Genomic DNA, 20,114 nt, shown 5'->3' on the forward strand with positions numbered 1-20,114 from the left:
ATCCCGCTGATTTTTGTGTAGATGTCATCAGGCAAGGACTCTTGTCATACATGTCCAGTTCGGAGAAGATTTGACCATGTATGTCCGAGATTTGATGATACACGTGTGTTCCGAATTTCGTGAAGATCGGTTAAACCAGACGGAATTGATGCGTTTTAGGGGGCGCTGTTGAGACATGTTGCCACGCCCATTTCGAATTACTCCAGAATATTTAACTTTTCATCAGGCCTGAAGCGCCTGCGAAGTTTGGAGAGTTTCCCTAAACCTAAAAGTGATCTATAGGCTCATCTTTCCTTACAATTCTTAGAGTTAGCATATATTGCCATACCCTTTTCTCAACAACACATTTGCAAACAACTTTGCTTTTATAAACCATTGGAGAAATAAATCAATCAGGCAAAAATAACTTAAAGTGCAAATTTTCTTTTTATTCTGATTTAATTTTACAGCAGAAATTATGTAAAGCATTCAGAAGACATTTTCCACATATAAGGGCAATATTCAAAACACTTTGCATGGCCTCAGCAACAAAATATTCTTTTAAAAACATCCACAATTTAGTGATGCTTGTGCATGCACATTTGTAAATTAAAAGGAAAGTAAAAACTAGGCTACAAAATAAAAGAGGGATGAAAGACTGTGGTAGGCATGGAGAACACAACAGCAGGCAAGGTGGGAATATAGCAGGAGATGAGAGAGAGAGAGAGAGAGAGAGAGCGAGAGAGAGAGAGAGAGAGAGAGAGAGAGAGGGGGGGAAGACGGGGTGAAAGAAGAGAAAGGCAAGGAGAGGTCAAGCCATAGATTATCTATAAGGATCTACCATTCTAGCATGCAATGTGGTGTTTGGCCACGCCCTCTCAAAACAAGGCCTGAAAGGTTATACCATTCATTTCTAGGCGGACTTATGAGAACAGAAGCCATCGCTGTGCATGTTTACCAGCTGTCTACTATGGCAATATTTCTTTCTTTCTTTTTTTAAAACTTGTTTTTTAACACTACATACTCTTTTTACAGTCACCATCCTCTCCGAAAACATGAACATATTGATGGATTTTCTGCAATCTGTGTGTTTCGTATTGTTTGTGTGGGTGTATGTGTGTGAGTGTGTGTTGACAGGCGCAAGCATTTGAGGTTGGTGTGTGTGTGTGTGTGTGTGTATGTATGTATCTGTGCATGTAGACAATGTATAAAGCAATGTTTTTTAGTTGTGCTGATATGAGAGGAGGGGCAGTTTAAGAGGAGGTTGGAGTGATATTGTAGCGTGAGTGCTCCTGACAGCGCTGTCCTAACCATGGCTGTCCCTCAGTGCGATGAAGATTCAGAAAACATGTGAAACACACATAATAGAGATCTTCCAATTGTAAGAGTTTGAATTTACCCTCTCTTCCAACTTCTTTCCTTTTTCTAAATTAAGATAATTGAGGTGATACATGGCTATTAGCTATTCTTGCATTACTTAAGAATCCTTTGTATGAAGAATCTTGTGCGTTTAAGACAAGAGCATGTGTATAAATAGAAACATCACATTACTTACTTTGAATTTAGTTTATATCCAAGCAAAATCCTATAAAATAAGGGATTTGGAGATTTGTATTTCCTTGTAGAAAAAGTGTTGCAAGCTACAGCTAGAATACAGGAAACAGACCGTTTGCTGTTTCAAAGTGGAGCTGGTAAATCCGGAGAGGGTTTTTTTTTGTAATCAAGAGCGTGATCTGAAAGTTTGTGGATACTAAATAGTGAATGAACAACTGGAGAATCCCTAATATTGTCAAGTTTGCTCACATACACATGGATACACAAATGTACACTGTCATCAGTGGTACAACTCTGTGTCAGCAAACATTACACTCCACATACCATCTCCCTGTTCTTCAACCCTGAGTAAAATCTAAGGGAGAGATTTAATTGTTCCCAAAGACATAAGCACAGAGAGAAAGGGTGTGGCTTTTTTTTGTATCTGAATGTGTACATTTGTGTTTGACTGTATGTGTAACATGTGTGTGTGAAAGAGACAGACGAAGAAAGAAAGAAAGAAAGAAAGAAAGAAAGAAAGAAAGAAAGAAAGAAAGAAAGAAAGTGTGTATGACAGTTGTTTTGTTCTGGAAAACTGCTGGGTAACGCTTTCACTTAAATGCTGCAAGAACGTTTTTTGAGGAAAGACAAGACAAAGCGAGTCCATGCAAGAAACACACATCTTCTTCCCGACAGCGACACTGGGACGTTAAACAGACTCATGACAGTGCCTTTCATACATTAATTATATGGTTATCTTCCTCTAATACTGCAAAATGCACACACAAGTGGGGCATAAAGTGATACCGTAATTACCAGTTTGTCTCATTAGGCAACACGTACCACCAATCAGGCCATGGGCATTCATTCATTCCACTGACAAACTGGAGCTTCTAACGTAAGACTCGCATTCCAGTTTAACACTGTCAAGTTCATTCTGAGCACACGATTTAAGAAAACAAACCTTTTTTTCCAAAACCTTTTGGAGGACATACAGTAGATATTTCCTGATATTGTCTTGCACTTTTTTCTGTTATTGAGCAGGCACTTTCTAAACAGAGCTTTCCAGAAGTCCAAAGTACATGTTGAAGAGTAATGGCAGTGACAATGAGGAGAAAAGGGAAATTAATCAAATGATATGTAAGAAAGTAAGGGGGGGAGACATTCTGTTTGAAGATGGGAAGCTTTGACTGGAGGCCAGGCTGGATCCGCTGTAGGTGTGATTAATGGTCTTAATAAAAGCTAGTATGTTGCTGAAGTACGACCACATTCTAAAGAATGTAGCGCCCTCTTCCCTTTTTTTGGGTCATCAGTCATTGCATTGACATTAAAACGCTCATCATCATTATCATCATTATCATCACCATTAATATCATTTTCATACTTGCATCATCATCATCATCATCATCATCATCATCATCATCATCATCATCATCATCATCATCATCATCATCATCATCATCTATACGTAAGTCTGCCTCAGACAAACTTCAGAACTTGAAGGGAGGTCTATGGTTGAGCTAGTACTAGATCTCTTCTACTGTTTATTGTGTGTGTGTATGTCTGAGTGTGTGTGTGTGTTGCCTCTGTGGATCTTACTGATAGCTTTTGGGTGTTGGTTTCCCCAACATAATATATCGTTAGGCAAAAATAGCATTCATAATAATTGGCACTACTGGCAAAAAGGGTTTAATTTTTGCTAGCCAAGAAACAAAAGCACAAAATGTAAATGTTTCGTCTGAAAGATCATTGTTTCAGCTAAAAGTTGTTTTTCCCACTTATAATTCTAACATTAGATTTTTCAGTTTGCATGCTTTAACAAAATGTTCTTTTCAGTAACACTTATACTGGATACTCTTAAAGTGAAGCAGTTAAAATCCTCTCACAGTCCATAGCCACTAACATGTTCTTTTTGCTGTTTCTTTGTCTCATGCACATTACTCTGTTTTAAATATCTACATTATTTACAAGCAATACAGCCATCCTGTGTTACCCAGATCTCTGTCTTTAAGTTCTCATTATGGGAGTAAAATAATTTATAATCTTAAATACAGTCCTCTTATGAAAAAGTTTCAGGGTCCTCGTATCCCCTTACCTCGTCAGTTTATATACAGGAATATGCAATAGTCCAAAATATGGATTTGAACGCCCGTATGGGCTAATATGGGGACCAATGCCCTGTATAGGGGCAGGTATAGGACCCATGTCCTGTACAGAGCACGCATAGAGACCTCTCAGAGTCAAGAAGAAGTCAAGGCAATGGTATGCGACTCTCTCCTCAAAACCACAGTTAGGATTTAGAGGTTCACGCAAAGAACATACTAACAGAGACATTTAACCATTGGAACATGTCATATTTTACCACACAAAGGGGGAAAACCAGTCTCAAGCTAAACCTCTCTTGAGCCAATTAAAGTAATAATCATATCCTTGAATAAATAAAGTAAAAAAAAGCACCCAAAATAAGTCATTTGTCCTTACACAGTTCACATTACACAGGGCAAGGATAAGTTGATGAGGACGTAAGTGAGACACAACTACACATAGAAATACAAAAGAAACAACACTAAAGCAGTTTGGCAAGCATGCAGGAGCTTGTAGCTCAAACACATGCATTGAATTGAACGAACACAGACACCACGTCAGGCGAGCAAAGTGCTGCCTCTGAGAACGACTCCATACAAAGTCCATGTAACAAATTAAGACATCGTTATTCAGACCCCCACCCTTTATCTAACAATGCCCCTCTTACATTCAAGTGCAGTTCCTCCCCTTTGGATCGGGTGACTGATTAATAGGTTTGTAAGCCTGTGAGTCTGAGTGGTTGGTGATATTGTGATATACGGAATCAGCAGAATGATTTGCCACTATAGCTCTTCAGGATGATGGAGAGGAGGAATAAGCGAAAAAATCTTGCATGCAAATGCAACACAGAAGTGAGTCTTTTGGTTTATGTTTTCTTATTCTTTCATGGATCACTGTTTTGAATACAAAACACAACAGTGTTTTGTAAGTTTTCTGCATGTCAAAAAAGTCTCAATCTGTTCACCACCGAATTCCTTTCGCAATCCAGTTGCTGCCACAAAGGCAGGTTGTCGTCGTCAGATGCTTCTCCCTGCGTTCTCTCATTTGACTCGTCGACTTTTCGTTGCAAAGAAACATATCCATGAAGAGTGCAAAGAATGCCATGAGGTTAATGTGATGACCTCCCAGTGAAACTGGGGAGGAGGATCAGTGGGCAGAGCCAGGTTCCTGGGCTCTACCCAGCAGTCTGTCTGTCTGAGCTGCCATGATGGACACCTATCCTGTCCTCAGTCTGTCTGGGAAAAGTTTTTTTTTCTCTCTTGAGAGAAGAGGGGAGAGAGGGTGAGAGTGAAGGAGAAAGAGAAGGAAAGGAGAGGGGGAGGAGAAATGCGGTTTTAGGACTGAAAGGGAGAGTGTTTGGGAGAGATGGAAGAGAGAAGAAAGAAAAAGGAGGAGATGGAGGAGAGGGAGGGTGTATAGATTGCTCACAGGCTGAGGGGGCTGTGTGTGGCGCCTGGCGGTGGGCTCTCAGGACCCCTGGCCTTTCTCTGCTCTCTGGCCCTGAGGAGAAACAAAACACACATTAGAGTATGTGTCTTTTACTGTGTGTAACTGTACATGTTTTGGCAATGTGTTTTTTCCCCCATTTTATATCCAAAGGCCATATTCCATCCTGTTATCTTCCCACCCATCAAGGCACAAAAAAGAGACCAAGCAGGCCAAGCAAGACACTTAATGTCCCCTAGTGTCAGTCAGAACATGCCCCCAGGAAGACCCTAAGCAAGAATCGCTCCTCTATCTATCTGTCAGTCATGCACAAGTACCAACATCATTCAGCAGTCCTTGGAGAGAGACAGAGAGAGATAGGGAGATAGAAGAAAGGGGGGCAAGAAGAGAGACAGAGAGAGAGAGAGAGAGAGAGAGAGAGAAAGAGAGTGCGAGAGGGAAGGATGATAATCCTTGACTTCCTCTCCCACTCCCTCAGCTGACATGCAAACAGGCATCAGCCATCGGGAGAGAGGGAGGGAGAGAGAGAGAAGAGAGGGAGAGAAGACTCACCCGTTTCAGAGGCCTATGGTCCATCAAGGGGCTTCACAGGAACAGTAAAACAACACCAACTATTAGCACCAATGAAGCGAGCACACATGTGGCAGTGGGCTGTAAGTGTGTGTGGGTGTTTGAGAGTGTGTGGAGCTTTTTCATGCCTCACCTGTGGCGGCATCGGAGCAGGAACCTCAAGATCTTGCGAGCAGCCTGGTTCTGTTTTTTAGTTAGGAGGCTGCTGTGGGCAAAAAATGTGAACAAATTCATACAATACTAGTACCATACATACACATACTATTAATCCTTGTATGTGTGTGCGTGTGTGTGTATGTGTGTGTGTGTGTGTAGTACCTGAGGGAGTGTCTGTAGGAACGGTAGTATTGCTGGATGAGGACCGCTGCTCGACGACTCTGCTGGAACTTCCTCTGCTCATGGAAACTCCGGAAACGACTCTGGATCAGGATGGCTGCCAGGGTCATCCTCTTATAAAGTGCATACTTAAAGAGAGGGCACAGCAGCATTTTATTTCCAAATGAATGATAAAGATAACAAAAAATATAGTCATTTAAAGTGTAAAAATATTTTAGGTTTGCTCCTGTGAATCAAAGTAAATAATTCAGAATATACGCCCCTGACCTAATCCTAATTTGAGTCAGAACCCAACTCAACTTCCATGAACAACATTCAGATAGTTTGATAGTGACAAGTTAGTGATAGTGGCAATTAGGTATACATACAATGATGTATACAATGGATCCAGTACTTGATAGTGTGTGGAAGAAGGTAGTGGGGTTGGTGTGTTCATGATAAGGAATAATTCTCTACTCAACAGCTGAACAGTACATGAAGCCTTACCTGCTTGTATCGCTTATAGCAACGTTGAATCACTGCTGCAATCTCTTTGCGTTGTTCCTGAATGGGACCCTGAGGGGGGGGGGACATTAGGAGTTTGAATAAACGTCATAGAGCCTACGATAAATGGTTCATGGTCATCTTAAGCTTTTTCTTTAAGACTGCAATTTATGAAAGAAAAAAGGAGGGGAAGCTAATGTGAACAGATGCCGGAATCAGATATGTAACCCAAAAAACAAAAACACAGTAACAAAATGCATCAGTTTCTTTAACAATCCCTGGGGCATCGTTCTAAAGGAGTGGAGGTCACGTATACCTTGTGTTTTCTGAGGGCGTGAAGGGCATGCCTGATGGTCTCATACAGCTCTCCCTGCTCTGCTTCAGTCATGGCTAGACAGGGGGAGTCATTTTTCAACCTCTCCTCTTTCATAGCTGCACAGAGGAAGGAGCTCCAGTCGAAGGGGGAGGGTGGGGCTTGCTTAGCCTGAGGACTCTGCTGATCCTCCGGCCCTGAGAGAGATTTTGGTTTGGGGTTAGGGGTCTGGGGCTTGGAGTTCAGGAACCTGGAGACAAACAGAGAGCCAAGTAAGTCAAAACATATTTACGCCATTTGATGACATAGGTGAAGCAAATGTGGAAAAACAATAGTTATAGTTTCCCTCACCTCTCCACCTCACTGAGGTAACCAGACAGTAACCTGACATCGCTGCTGATCCCCCCCTTCCCGGAGTCTGTTTCCACAGCCTCCTGTTTGAGCCTACCAGCTGAAGCCTCCATGATGTGATCAGCTAGCATTGTAATGTCCATCTGAAACACACACACACATACAGGACAGGTGTTATTTACCTATTTCGAACACCAGCTGTCCTTAAAATAAAATAAATACCTGTAATTTTGTCATTTATTTTCATATTTATTGACATGACACACAACTCTTAGTATCTAATACATACAGGTAGGCTAGGGAAAAAGTCAAAAATATTATCATTGCTACTTGATTTAGAATTCTCTGTTCTGTGATTTTGTTTGAACATTCATCTTGTCATGTGCTCTCATACTTTTAACAGTTAGATGGACTTGTGCTGTCCGTTTTATTTCACTGCATCACAGATTATACAGTAACATGTCTGTATAATTAATTCTTTATCCAAGTACAAAAAACGACATGGATCTGAGATTTAATTGATGCATTTCCATTCTTTCTAGCTACGTTTAGCTAGATGAGCACTACAAACTACAATATCCTGACTAAAAACTTTAATTTAAGGTTTAATGTAAGGTTTAACCAGTTAGTATTAGGTTATTGCCAGTTATAATTTACTATGTTTGCCCCTTTTTCCTTTCTTGTTAGACGATTCATATTAGTGTGTGTGTGCTTGTGTGGGACTGGGTGGTGAAAACAGCACAGATACACCTGCTGATGTTTTCCGATAATGACAAATTCAATGTACACAAACAGTAAAATCCAAATCATCACCCATTGTCTCTATGTCCTGTTTCTGCACCATTTTCTTTGGCCTTTGCTGAGCTTTAGTATTTCCATTTTCCCTTATTCGCATTGAGGGTCAAAGTTTGTGGAGAGTTTTTTTCATATATTTTTAATGTATTGTTTCATGTATTTTATCACAAACATGGCACACATGCAAGCAAGCTGTACACATTTTCCATCAAATAAAGTACAATGACTTCAGTTTTGGTTGTGGAACAAGATCCAAACTGACCCTAACAATCCGCTTCCCCTACCTGCAAGTCCTCAGTGTTATCCTGATAGGTCAGCAGCTCTGTCTCCTCTCCCCTGTCAGACAGCACTCTTTGGCGCAGGTGAATGGCCAGTCGCTCTTTTCCTAAAATTCTCCTGGCTAGGCTACATTGCCCCAGAGTCTGTCTCAGACTCCACCTGGTGCCCCCTCCGGACCCCCCTATCCTGGCCTGCAGGTGGGAGAACGGGGTGTTGGGGAGCTGAGGCCGGCTAGGGCTGGAGCTGGCAGGGGGAGGTGTGTTCTGACAGCTGAGGTTGGAGGGTTGAGTTTGTGGGGAGAGGGTGTTGGGGACGAGAGAACACCGAGCATTAGGACTCGGGAAGGTGTTGAGGAGGGAGTTGAGGGTGTTGGTGCTGGGGGTTGAGTTAGCTAACTGTTGCTGGGTGTCTGGACTGGGTTTGAGTCTCTTGGCTGGGGGTGGACCTCCCTTATCTCCCTGGGTTGCCTGTGGGGCTCTGTGTCCTGTTTGGCTCCAGCTCTGGTTCTGGTTGTCTGGCTGGCTCTCTGTCCTGGTTCTCCTCAGCTCTGGGGAAACGAAGATGATGGGAAATAAGAGCTACTTACCAAATTAGAAAACAGTCAGTTAACTCAAAACCAAACAAAAAAATCCTTCCCCTCTTAAAACTTTTTTTCGGTATGAACCGATTTCCCACCTGAGTTTGAGTTTGGAGTTGGGCTGTTACTTATTCCGCCTGTCCGTGACTCTCCTCTCCACCTGTCCATCCAAGTGTCACCTGGCTGGCCCTGAGCTTGAGGGGTCTGTTGCAGCTGTTCCAATAGCTCAGCCAATCGAGTGTGGCCCCTAGATCGAGCAATGTTGAGAGGCAAGCGACCCAGTGAATCAGGAATAGAAAGAGCTCTCGGATCCCACTGGTAAAGCACCAGTGCTGCCTCAGTATGGCCCAGAGCACAAGCCCACATCTGCAGAGGCCAGAAATGAAAAGTCATACACAGGCATGGAAAGAATGATACGTACTGTACACTTGTAGTACCATTCAAAACTATCAGTCACTCACCAGTGGAGTGCAGGAAAAGTGGTCTACGTTAAGAGGATCCACCTCCAGCTCGAGGTCAATACTGTCCGCATGCTTTGTGCTGCAGAGCAAGACGGCAAAAGTGAAATTAATTGGCACGGTCTGTGTGTTCACGATGGTGTCTCTCGTGTTTGTGTGTAACTCACCGCCAGCGAATGAGTGTCTGAATGAGCCCTGCATAGCCCTGAGCTGCAGCCAGATGCAGTAAGGTCATTCCTCTGGAGTTCTTACTGTGGATGAGCTGATTGGAAGAAGCCCAGCACGACTGAGACATCATCTTCTCACAAACCACCACCACGCGACCCTCGAATGAACCCTGATCAGGAGGAATCTGGAACATTGGAGAGGAGGAGTGGAGTAATGAGTTAAGCCAGTAAATCTTGGGTGATCAGACTTTTTCTGCATTTTGTTGCTTTTTCAAAATGTATTTCAAGGTGTCACAACATTTCACTTTACTGACAATAAGTCTAATGTTAAATAAAATGCAGAGCCTATGGATCTTGCAAACATAAATTATAAAATAAAAGCAACACATTTGAAATGTAATGTAATCCAGTGCCTATACGCCTGGAAGAAATGCTTCCACTGTGAGGTTTACTGTATATTCTGTTTTAAGAAAACTATTTCAGAAAATAGTGGCTTCAACACCTCTCTGAATCGTAACTTTCAAGATTCATTCTTTACAAAAAATTTACTTCTGTAGGTGTTTCAGTTATAAGATTATTATCGTTATGTCAATAACTCACACACAGTTTTCAAGACTTGCTTTTAATAACTGAAACCAAATTGTCTATTTTGTTTAATGCTGGTTGTTTGTTCTACTCACTTGATACAGTTTCAGATTGCATTGCTGAAAAAAAAAGAAAAGTTCAGCCTAACTGAATTACTTCCTCCTGCCTTACTTGAGACTGCTGATCAGTGGCTCCTCCTCCCTCCACTCCTCCGCCCTTGGTTGCCATGGTTTCTGAGTTTGGGTTCTGATTGGATATCTCAGCCATCCTCTGTTCCATCTGCTCCAGACGCTCCAAGATGGACATCCTGAACTGGGTATCTACAGAAATGAAGGCGTGACACACACGCAGTTGTAAGCATCGGCCAGGTGTTTGTTGTACTAAAGCAAAATCATATCATGATTTAGTAAATCCTGATCTGAGAGTCTTAGGGAAAGAAGCTCTTCTCTAGGGGCTCCAGTCTAGAAAGTATATCAGGTCTGGAATCTTGTAAATCCCCTTATCAACTAGGGAACTGGGGAACCAAGTAAAATGTGTGTGTGTGTTGTGTGTGTGTGTGTGTAAGAAAAGAGTGCATATCTTACAACAAATGTATGTCCTGCATGTCCGTGTTGGGGTTGTATGTGAATGTGACCCTTTTGTTTCAGTACTGCTGCAGTTCTGCTGCAGTGCACATTATGTCATTCCACCTGCTGCTCTCTCACTCAGTCTCTCTGTTTTTCCCTCCTCTCATTTCACTCCAATTTTTCTTTCTGCTTTCTGCAGCAGCCTCACTGGGCTGACAGGGTGGAGCCACAACAGTGACACAAAGGCTTGTGGCTCCTCCCTTTCCGCTCCGCCAATCAGACGCGGAGCAGAGTCTCAGTAATACAGCTCATCTGAATACAAAGCAAAACACCTGCCAAACACATGAGATGCAGCAAATGCAAACACAAACACAGACCAGTCCAGGCATAAAGACACACATACATTCACAAACAGTGCATTGGAATGTGTGATGAATTTGAAAAACTTTATTAACTGATACATAATATTTTGATTGCAAAGTTGACGAGACTAATTGAAATTTGACATTTAAGCAAAGAAAAATGGATTAGTGAATTTAAAATATGCCCATAAAATGTAATGTTCTATTCCACAATTCATTGCACTATGAGAAAGTTCACTGGTCCTCTGGAAAACTCCTTTATAACACACTGTAGGACTTCATCAAAAATGTATGATAATGGCATGCAATCATGTTTTTACTTAAGATGTCACTTAAATGCAATTTTAGAAATGTTTTTTGAGCATAAGATCAATAAATTATAGTTGATCAGTAACTAAGCTACTCTGGTGACACACTCTAGGCCAGTTACGGATCACTTATTGTCCTTTTTAACACAAATCCAGCTGCTTTTGTTCCAGGGTTACTTTCAGTTGTATAGATACCTGTTGATTTACTGACCAACACTGACACCTTTTCTGTTCTGTTGATGGTTTTTTCCCCCGATAATACTTTGTTTCTTCTGGCAGCATGTTTGTAGAAAAACATTGTATACTACATTTATTTTAAACCACTATTACGGTTCTTAACATTAATATTTCTATCTCAATATCCATATCAAACTATTAACCAAATTTAATAAAAGTTATCCAAAATAGTTATTAAAACCAGTTTACATTCATTACACTTTCAGTAAAACTGTGGCTTTAGTACAGACACAACCTGTTGGAATAGTTTTTGTTACAAAGTACATGCAACAGTAGGTCTATTAAACTAAACATATTTGGTTCACACAGATAACATCTATGCTTTTGGTCATAGGCCTAATTAAAAAATGATACACAACAGATTCAGATACTGAACTTTCAGTCCAGAAACCTGCAGTCGTGAACATAAACATCTAAGAAACATGTGTTTTCTGTGTTCAAGCATTTGGTGAACAACACCATGCACACATGTCTGTAACAGGTCTGTAACTGAAGCCCCATTATCATTATGTGGGCCTCCTCTACAGGAGCCACGTTAGCCTCCCTTCAGTTGTTGTTGTGGCGTTTAGTGGCGCTGTCCACTCCTGCTGGTGCTGAAACAGAACAGGTCGACTGGAAAACTACAAGACTGAAGGCTGATCATCAGGTCCGCAAACGCAACACAAACATCAGGCAGGCAGTCGCTTGGATTTCAGCTCAAACATATAGCGTGCAACGTGAAGGAAGACTTGTGGCGTTGCCACGGTCCCTTTGTCTGAACCAGACAGAGTCTGCATGTGCTCCACATGTCGGTTACTACTAATATCAATCCTGGGATGCAAAAGTAGCGCCAAGCTTTACATCTATGAAGAATACATTTGGACAACAGGTACATTTATCTACAACAACACGGCAACAAAAACAACTTCCACAAACAACAACACAGACCTGAACGCCAATTAAAAGAGCGCGTCTTGAAGTTGTGATCAATTTAAAATCAAATGAGCTACGAACCCAAACAGCGTATCTCTCTCTCTCTTATCTGCTGCTCTCTTTGTTCCCGCTTCTCCTCAAACCCCGTTAGTTTGAAGACTCACACATTCCTACTCCGACCGAGCAAAACACAACTAAGTGCAGTGAGAGAGAAACAGGGAGAGAGAGAGAGAGAGATTGTGGGAGAGGGGGGAGGGTTTGGGTGAGCTGTCTCCACGTTGTGTCTCGCAGAGCAGCGCTTCAAATCCGCCCGCCAGACTCGGAGCTGCAGGAGGCTCGGTCGTCATCGGCACAACAATAGACCGCACACTGAATAAACTGGAGCAACGTGCACGTGACGACTTCGTGCACTGACGCATATTTACTCAGAATAATATTTATCTCTTTATATTTTTTCTTTTCAAGGAGCTCTTGGCTGCACATTTGAGGCCAAACAAAGGAGCAGAGCGAAAATGAGCAGAGCGCGTAGCCAAGTGTCGCTATCTCCGCTGAAAGTCAAACACAGCTTCTCTCTCTCTCTCTCTCAGTCTACATATATAAAAATAAATATGTATTTATAAGGTGTGTGGGTAAAGTAGTTAAAATGCACCGGCGACTGTGATTTGAAGTCCTTGCCCTTCACTCCAGCAAACAGCCAGCCTGCTGTGACTGTGGAGCCGCATTGCCGCATTGCGCAACGCAGAGACGAGGGGGGTGAACAGAGTAACCCAGGACATGCCTCACTGAGGAGACCCGTGTGTTTCTGAGCTGCAGCTGCACCACAAGAGATATTTGCACACAGAGGCTATAACACCCCTGGTGCTGTGCACACATATGCAGCCAAACTCCCCAGGACTTGAATCCAAAAAGTACATTAAACTGTCCACATCTTGAAGCAACTTTTAATTAGATTTTTTTTAACTGTCACAAGATCAACACCTCCAGCTCGACCAAAACAATCTCCTTCAGAGTCCTCTCCAACAACCAAACACTTAATTTGGACTCCACAGTAAACCATGATCCTTAAACAAATCCAACAAAGACAAATTCTAATCCTTTATGAATCTTGGTTTAAAAAAAGAACAGGTGTAGTTCAACACCTTTTATTCCTGCATGAAGGCCGAGGGCGACCGTAGAAAATAAAGCTGCCTGCAGTTACAGAAGAACAGTTCAGCCCAACCGCAGCAGCAATGTCACTATCCTGTTTGTACATCAGCAGCTGTGGAATAAATATCTCAGAACATAACAGAGCAACAGAAACGAGCTACACAGTGACACACACAAACACACATATGCACACACATCAACAGGTTTTCTCAAAGCTAAGCTGATCAAAATTAGCAGAGAGGTAAGTCAGTGAGAATTTAAAATAACTTAAGAAAGAATGAGAAAAGGTTACATTTTCGAACATAATTTGAGGTTTAACCCTTTTCCGAGTACAAATACAACAGTAAAGTGAATGTTGAAAGATACACACATTTGCTCTCTCTCTCTCTCTCTCTCTGACCCCGTTCATTCCTGTCATTAACATTCATCCTGGGTGATCCAATCACAAATCCTCAGCACTAAGTCCAGGTCTAAACACACCATAATGCATCCTGAATGCATCGTGAATCCGATCACTCAGAGCATGTTAGAGGTGATCTGGGTCACAAATCTTTCTTCACAGTTGCACGCATTCATTCATTCATTCAGCCCCTCCTTGCTCACGCCAACACATACAACACGTTAATACCAGGTCTGAACAGGGCCTCTCTTTCTCCTTGCTTTGTTTGTTATTGACACATGCAACACTCCAGGCACACAATGCAGCAGTTATGCACAAGTCTCCTCCAGTTTATGGTTCGGGCTCTTTATTGAGTAAATAACAGCAGCAAGCAAAAGTGTAGCTGTGAAACCCCTTGTAGTCAAAATACACAAGCAAATTTCTCTCACCATCCAGGGACAGCCAGTCGTGCTGAGAAGATGGCAGGGCAGGAAGATCACGCGCCTTGTATTCAAAAACCACAGAGGAAGAGATGACTTCACCACCCATAGCTACCTGTAGCATCACCAAGCCAGTGTCATGGGCTGGAAGCAGATGTGAGGTAAGGTGTTAGTAAAACTGATTAAAGCCGTTTTCATACATGACTTTTTAGAGAATCTCCGGAGAATTGGGTCCGGACTTTCTCCGCAGTGGGTCTTTCACACATGCACAACGCAGGAGGGGGTTCTCTACTCACACGCATTCACAACAACAACAAATTCCCCACACTATTCAGGTGAGGGGTGGTGCAGCAGGCAGAGGCAGGAAATAACATAATAATTCTGCTGCAGGATCACGTGATTTGGTTTAAAGCACATCAACACCGGCATCGGCTCTTATCACAAGAACCTCTCATGACATCTTTGCCGGTGTCTTCTCCGTGCTTTTTCAGGGGGTCTCCAGAGTTATGTGCATGTCTGAAAGCAGCTCAAGTGAAGGGAGAGAGAGAAAGATCTCCCCCTCGAAGCATATTAGGACAATATGTGAATTATCATAGTGTCACTTTTACCCATGTGTGCCTGAAAGAGACTATTTGCCAAACACTTCTCCCTTGATCACACTTATTGTAGGAGGATATGACTCATGTATCACATACTGTATCATCCTAAGAACCATGTCAAGTACTGTGTACATTATCTGCCTGCAGGACAAAGTCTCTACTCTCAATTATCTTTTTGCATTGTATGTTCTAGTATAAAAGAGACAGCCGACATCTCTCTTTTTGCTACAGACTGCTCATTATAGGGATTGATGGGGCAATGGTTGGGTTAAGGTTTAAATTTAAAAATCAAGGATATAGCTTTTCCATGTATGAGTCAGTAATAAGAGGAGAGAGCTGTGTGTGAGTCATAGACTTTATATTGAGATGGACGACGTGTCTCCGCTTCCTCCCACTTTCCAGAAATGAAGCTAAAATATCCATGAACGCTGCTATCTTGCACTTTTGGACCCAAAGTCTGCACATTAGCGATCCGGGAATGGAGCAATCGATACACAGCCTTGATCAGTCTCAGCTGTCAATCACCATATTTCAGCCAGTTTTCATACCATTAAATAAGTAATTAAAACCAAACTTACTGGAAAAATTAACCCAGCCACCTTGGAGAAAAAAGCTATTGAACATGTGCTTTGACTGCTTAGTTGGTCATCCATGTCCCATCCACCAACATGGAGGGGGCAGGATTCATGTCTTATATTGCACTCAGCCATATGGTGGCAATCGAGATGCTTTGGCTTCACTTTTGGGAAGCTGTCATGTCGTCCATCTTTATAGACAGTCTATTGTGTGTGTGTGTGTGTGTGTGTATGTTTGTGTGTGTGTGTGCATACACAGGTGTGTTACCTGGGCAGTAGCAGCGCAGCACCCCGGGCTGGATGAGGGCAGCTGGGACACTGATGTGGTCAAAGAGACAGCTGTACTCACTGCCCGACTCCAACCATGGACCTGTGATCAGCACCTTCACTCCGCCCTGCGGCACAAAGGCACAGGCCTCAGTCTCATGTCACAGAATAGATTCTTTGTCTATAACAAACTGCAATTGCAAGTGTTTACTTCATCATTCATACAAAGAGATACTGGAGTCAATGCGAGAGTGAGACACCCGACGGAGTGCTTTTGATTGAATTTACCTGCTACAAAATGTCTCCAAGTCATTGAGGGTGTCTGAAACATGTGTGACTGTGTTTGTGTGTGCGTGTGTGTGCTCTTTTACAGATTACTTTGTGGGGTCCATTTTACAACCTACAACCTGCAGAGTGAGGAAGTTTTTTAAAACTGAGGACATTTTGGCCAACTTGGTTCTTAGGCAGGCCGAATGCATTATGCCAATGAGTGTCCTCACTAAGATAGATGCACAAACATGTGTATGTGTGTCTGTGTTTCCAGAAAAATGTGTTTCTATCAAATATCCTTATTCTATCTGTCAGAAAAAAACACCTCAGAGATACAGTGGCCTAAAAATGAAACCTTTTATTTTCTGTTATATAACTCTGAACTGATAGACATTATAATCTGCCTCATTTACAAAATAATTACTATTTTTTTAATGACATATCTCCAAAGAGTCTCTAAAGACTCTCTAACGAGCCTGGTAGCAGCCCCGAGAGGTTTTAAGGCTCCTTAAATCCAAGTTGTCTGAGAGACACCGCCATGTGTTCTCTTTAGTGCGGCTACAAATAATACATAGACAACATACTGTTGCCCACAAATGTTGAACTCATGAAGTTAGATTCCACAACAATGAAAAATATTGAATTTTTAAAGCCATTTACCAGCCTTTGGGAGAGTCTTTGGGAGAGAGTATTTTTGGGTGTTTTTTTTAAACCGATGGTTGTTACGTGGCATGTTTCCAACATTCAATCATAATTCAGTGGCAGAACTGGTGTGTGAAATATGATAAGCTGTACATGGGTACATTAATGAGGCCACCCAGGGGAATCGGTGTAATATTGAAATTTCATCAAAATCCAATCAGCAGAGTCTGAGACACTCTGGCTCCTGAATGACCACACAAAGCCAGGCCGGCGGTATTAGTACAGATTGTGCTCAACTTAATTTCATTGTTTAACATCAGTGTAAGCCACTGTCAATCATGTGGTCGAAGGACTGATTTTATGTTAGGCAACTATGAATAAGTAATGAATGATAATCATGTGGGGTTTACTAACCTCTGGATACGACCACTCTGGGGAGTAGTCTGTCACACCAAACAGCCTCCCAGTCTCCTGGAGCAGTCCCAGAGCTCCCTGCTCCACCTCCGAGCCCTGCAGGTGGCCCGCTGCTGTGCCATGCTCCTCTCCTGCTGCCCCCTCCTGGGGCATCAGAACCCCAGTGACCGCTGCCCCCACCCCGCCCCCAGACCCCTCGACTGAGATGAAATCATTGATGAGATCAGAGAACTGGCTTCCAAATGAAGCCTCAAAACCTTCCAGACTGATGGCTGATCCTGCCCCAGCTGCTGCGGCCGACACGCCCCCACCTTGCTGAGGAAGAGGAGAACTGTAGAGCGCCCCCTCGATGCTTGGACCTGCAGCTATCGACTCAGGACTGGCCCCAACTGAACTGCTGGCCCCTGGCAAACTTACACCATTACAGAGAATCTCGTTTTCCCCTCCCCCTCCTCCGCCCTCCTCTCCCCCTCCATTGTCATCTGTGGGTTGCAGGTAGTGCTCTGTGTCCACGCTTGCGTAGGCCTCGTGAGGATCCCCAGGCTTGAGCAGTAACTCTCCTCCATTCTCAGAAGTTTTGTCTAAGCCCCCCATCTCCCGATGTCCCCTGCTGCCTGACTGGTCGACGGTAGTGTCCTGTGTTGTCAGGGGAAACGGGCCCACTGCTGCTCCTTGGCCGTTCCTTCCACACAGGCCCTGCTGGTCTGGGCTGGCTTGGTGGAGATGTGTGTGCGGATCTCTATTGGTGACCGGAGAGTCTGTTGGCACTGTGGGCAGACCTATGTAAGGTTGGGCCTCACCCGAGTCCTGGGTTCCCTCTGTACCATTGGTCTGCAGCTGAGAGGGCTGGCTTGTCTGGGGGGAGGCCTGGAGGAAGAGGCTTGGGGAAGGGTGGTGTATAGTCTGGTTAAGACTTGTGACACAGGCGGTTGACATGACAGCACTGAAGTCCATTTGCTCCAGGGTGGTGCTGGGGCTGAGGCCGGTTCCCTCTCCTACATAGCTACTCTGCGTGGCCAGCGGCTGCTCCAGGGGCACCGGTTCCGTCTTGATGTTGTTGACAAGGGCTGGGTTGTAGAGGAAGGTGTTAGGGGAACAGTGGAGTCCTCCATCATCACCATTACACCCCTCCGTCTTCCCTCCACCTCCACCATACGTCTGGCCCTGCTTGGGATTGTTGAGGAAGCAGTCGGGGTCAAAGGTCATGGTGTTTTCAGGGATGCTAACTGCGCCGCCAGAGTCTAGAGAGCTGGACAGAACCAACTCCCCTCCCTCCCCTAAGCCCACCCCACCAGGAAACGATGCAAACCTCTGGTTTTCGGGGGCCACAGCCAACAGGATGCCAGCGGTGGTACTCTCGTGGGCAGATGCCAGCAGGTGGGTGTGACCAGCAGAGTAAACTGAATCCCCAGTCAGTGTGGTGACCTCCGACATGAACACAGCGGTGCTCTGTGACAGACCAGTGCCAATGGAGAGGGCAGGACTGTCGGCCATGTCGCTAGTGATTGACAGTGGGGAGCTCTGGGTGGTGTCAGGGACCTCCACCTGGTTGTTGGAAGTGGAAGAGGACACCTCCATGCTGCTCTGTGGAAGTAAGGAGGGTTTGGTTATCCTGCCATTCCTCCTCTCTCCTCCGCCCACTCTGCCCCTGCCCCCCCCAGGACTGGGCTCTGTCTGGCCTTCTGACACATCGCTGTTCTGGACCTCCGTGCCATCTGCTTCCTCGGCTCTCTGGCCTGCCGCTACACCAGTACCCACCGCAGATCCACCCCCTGCTGCTGCCCCGGACTCCTGCTTGGATGAGATGATGCGCTGCTTGACGCTGGAACATTTCTGATGCAGGCTGCTTCCAGCACCTGACAGAAGAGATGAGCGGAGGAAAACACAATTTTACACAAAGCACACTCTGATCATATTATCTTTATATTTATGTCAATCTGTAAAGTAATGTTGAATTGCCTCGCTAACATTTGACAGTGTGTAACGGCGCCCTCCAGTGTTCAGAGTCTACACTACACAACTGAGTTAATTGAACAGATGTTCAAAAAACACATGTATGCAAAACAAACTATTTGCTTTTTTTACATCAAATTTTTTTGAACAATATGTTTCAAGTTTCCAAATTAGACTTCCTCATTTACATTTTCTGGATTTAGCCCAAGTAAAATAACAAACACCAAAGAGTTGAAGTGTCAGAGACCTAATGCCCATTAAATCCCAATGACCACAGAAGGATCAAGTCGGTGTTTGAGAGACGAGAGCTAGGGAAAGGAAAAAACACAAAGCTATTTTGTTTGAACAAATTAGGGCAGACAGAGGGACAAGAGGGGATACGATTCAGATAGGAGACAATTCAAGTACTTAAGTCAACAAGCCACTTAGTTTTGGGCAGCTGTCCTTATATGCCTGTTTGAACCAGATCAAAAGATGGCTGAGATTAGGTAAGTCTGAGTGTCTACGTGTGTTAGTATGTGTACTGGAGTTATCTACTCCCTGATGCTCAGCTATGAATAATACATGCTGGATATTTCAGGCATCTCTGTCTTCCTTCCCTGTATTCTTCCCTTTCTTGTTTGCAATGATTTTCTGCCTCTAGGTGGCAGCATGGCGCTGACTGTTGGAACCATCAAGTCTTTCCTATCTGCATATAGCCTGGCTGAATGTTAAATTAATACTGAATGTCTCATTGAAAGGTGGCTTGTTAAAAAACATTTTTTTTCTAGAAATCTATCACTTGCTTGTTAAGTCCTGTTTTCACTTCAGATATATATTTAAAAGAGTCTTGATGTTCCAAATGTTTTTTTTTAAATCAAAATTTAAATGAGAAGGCCACTGTTTGAAAACACCTATCTGGGAAAATTCAGGTGTTGCTTTTTGGCTCATTTATTTATGTCTGAGCTAAATTATTCACACCTACAAAATTAGATATTTTTCTTTCATGCAAGAGACATTTTCACATCATCTCCCCTGAATTGTTGTAAGCACCTGTTGTCTCATCTAATAAGTGATGGCATGGTTTCAGACTGCGCCCCTTTCCGCT

At 43.4% G+C, this 20,114-nt stretch overlaps 1 protein-coding gene across 5 annotated transcripts in view; it reads right to left on the reverse strand.

The window, feature by feature from the left end:
* Window positions 1-407: 407 nt before the first annotated feature.
* The window catches only part of LOC118105479 (calmodulin-binding transcription activator 1), a 52,925-nt gene continuing 33,218 nt past the window's right edge, over window positions 408-20,114 (reverse strand). For 2 of the 5 annotated variants that reach the window (XM_035153322.2, XM_035153318.2), the window contains 14 exons: window positions 17,075-18,930; window positions 15,750-15,876; window positions 14,317-14,451; window positions 10,129-10,277; window positions 9,373-9,557; window positions 9,209-9,287; window positions 8,846-9,113; window positions 8,176-8,717; window positions 7,097-7,239; window positions 6,749-6,995; window positions 6,436-6,504; window positions 5,932-6,077; window positions 5,747-5,818; window positions 408-5,097 (listed from right to left, as the gene is read on the reverse strand). In XM_035153322.2, coding sequence (XP_035009213.2) covers window positions 5,022-5,097; window positions 5,747-5,818; window positions 5,932-6,077; window positions 6,436-6,504; window positions 6,749-6,995; window positions 7,097-7,239; window positions 8,176-8,717; window positions 8,846-9,113; window positions 9,209-9,287; window positions 9,373-9,557; window positions 10,129-10,277; window positions 14,317-14,451; window positions 15,750-15,876; window positions 17,075-18,930 — 4,094 coding nt within the window. In that variant the 3' untranslated portion in view covers window positions 408-5,021. Of the gene's footprint in view, window positions 5,098-5,595; window positions 5,627-5,746; window positions 5,819-5,931; window positions 6,078-6,435; window positions 6,505-6,748; window positions 6,996-7,096; window positions 7,240-8,175; window positions 8,718-8,845; window positions 9,114-9,208; window positions 9,288-9,372; window positions 9,558-10,128; window positions 10,278-14,316; window positions 14,452-15,749; window positions 15,877-17,074; window positions 18,931-20,114 lie in introns of all 5 variants that reach the window. The other 3 variants (XM_035153321.2, XM_035153320.2, XM_035153319.2) reach the window with 3 other exon arrangements.

This window comes from Hippoglossus stenolepis, chromosome 3, assembly GCF_022539355.2.
Source record: "Hippoglossus stenolepis isolate QCI-W04-F060 chromosome 3, HSTE1.2, whole genome shotgun sequence".
NCBI classification, from domain to species: domain Eukaryota; kingdom Metazoa; phylum Chordata; class Actinopteri; order Pleuronectiformes; family Pleuronectidae; genus Hippoglossus; species Hippoglossus stenolepis.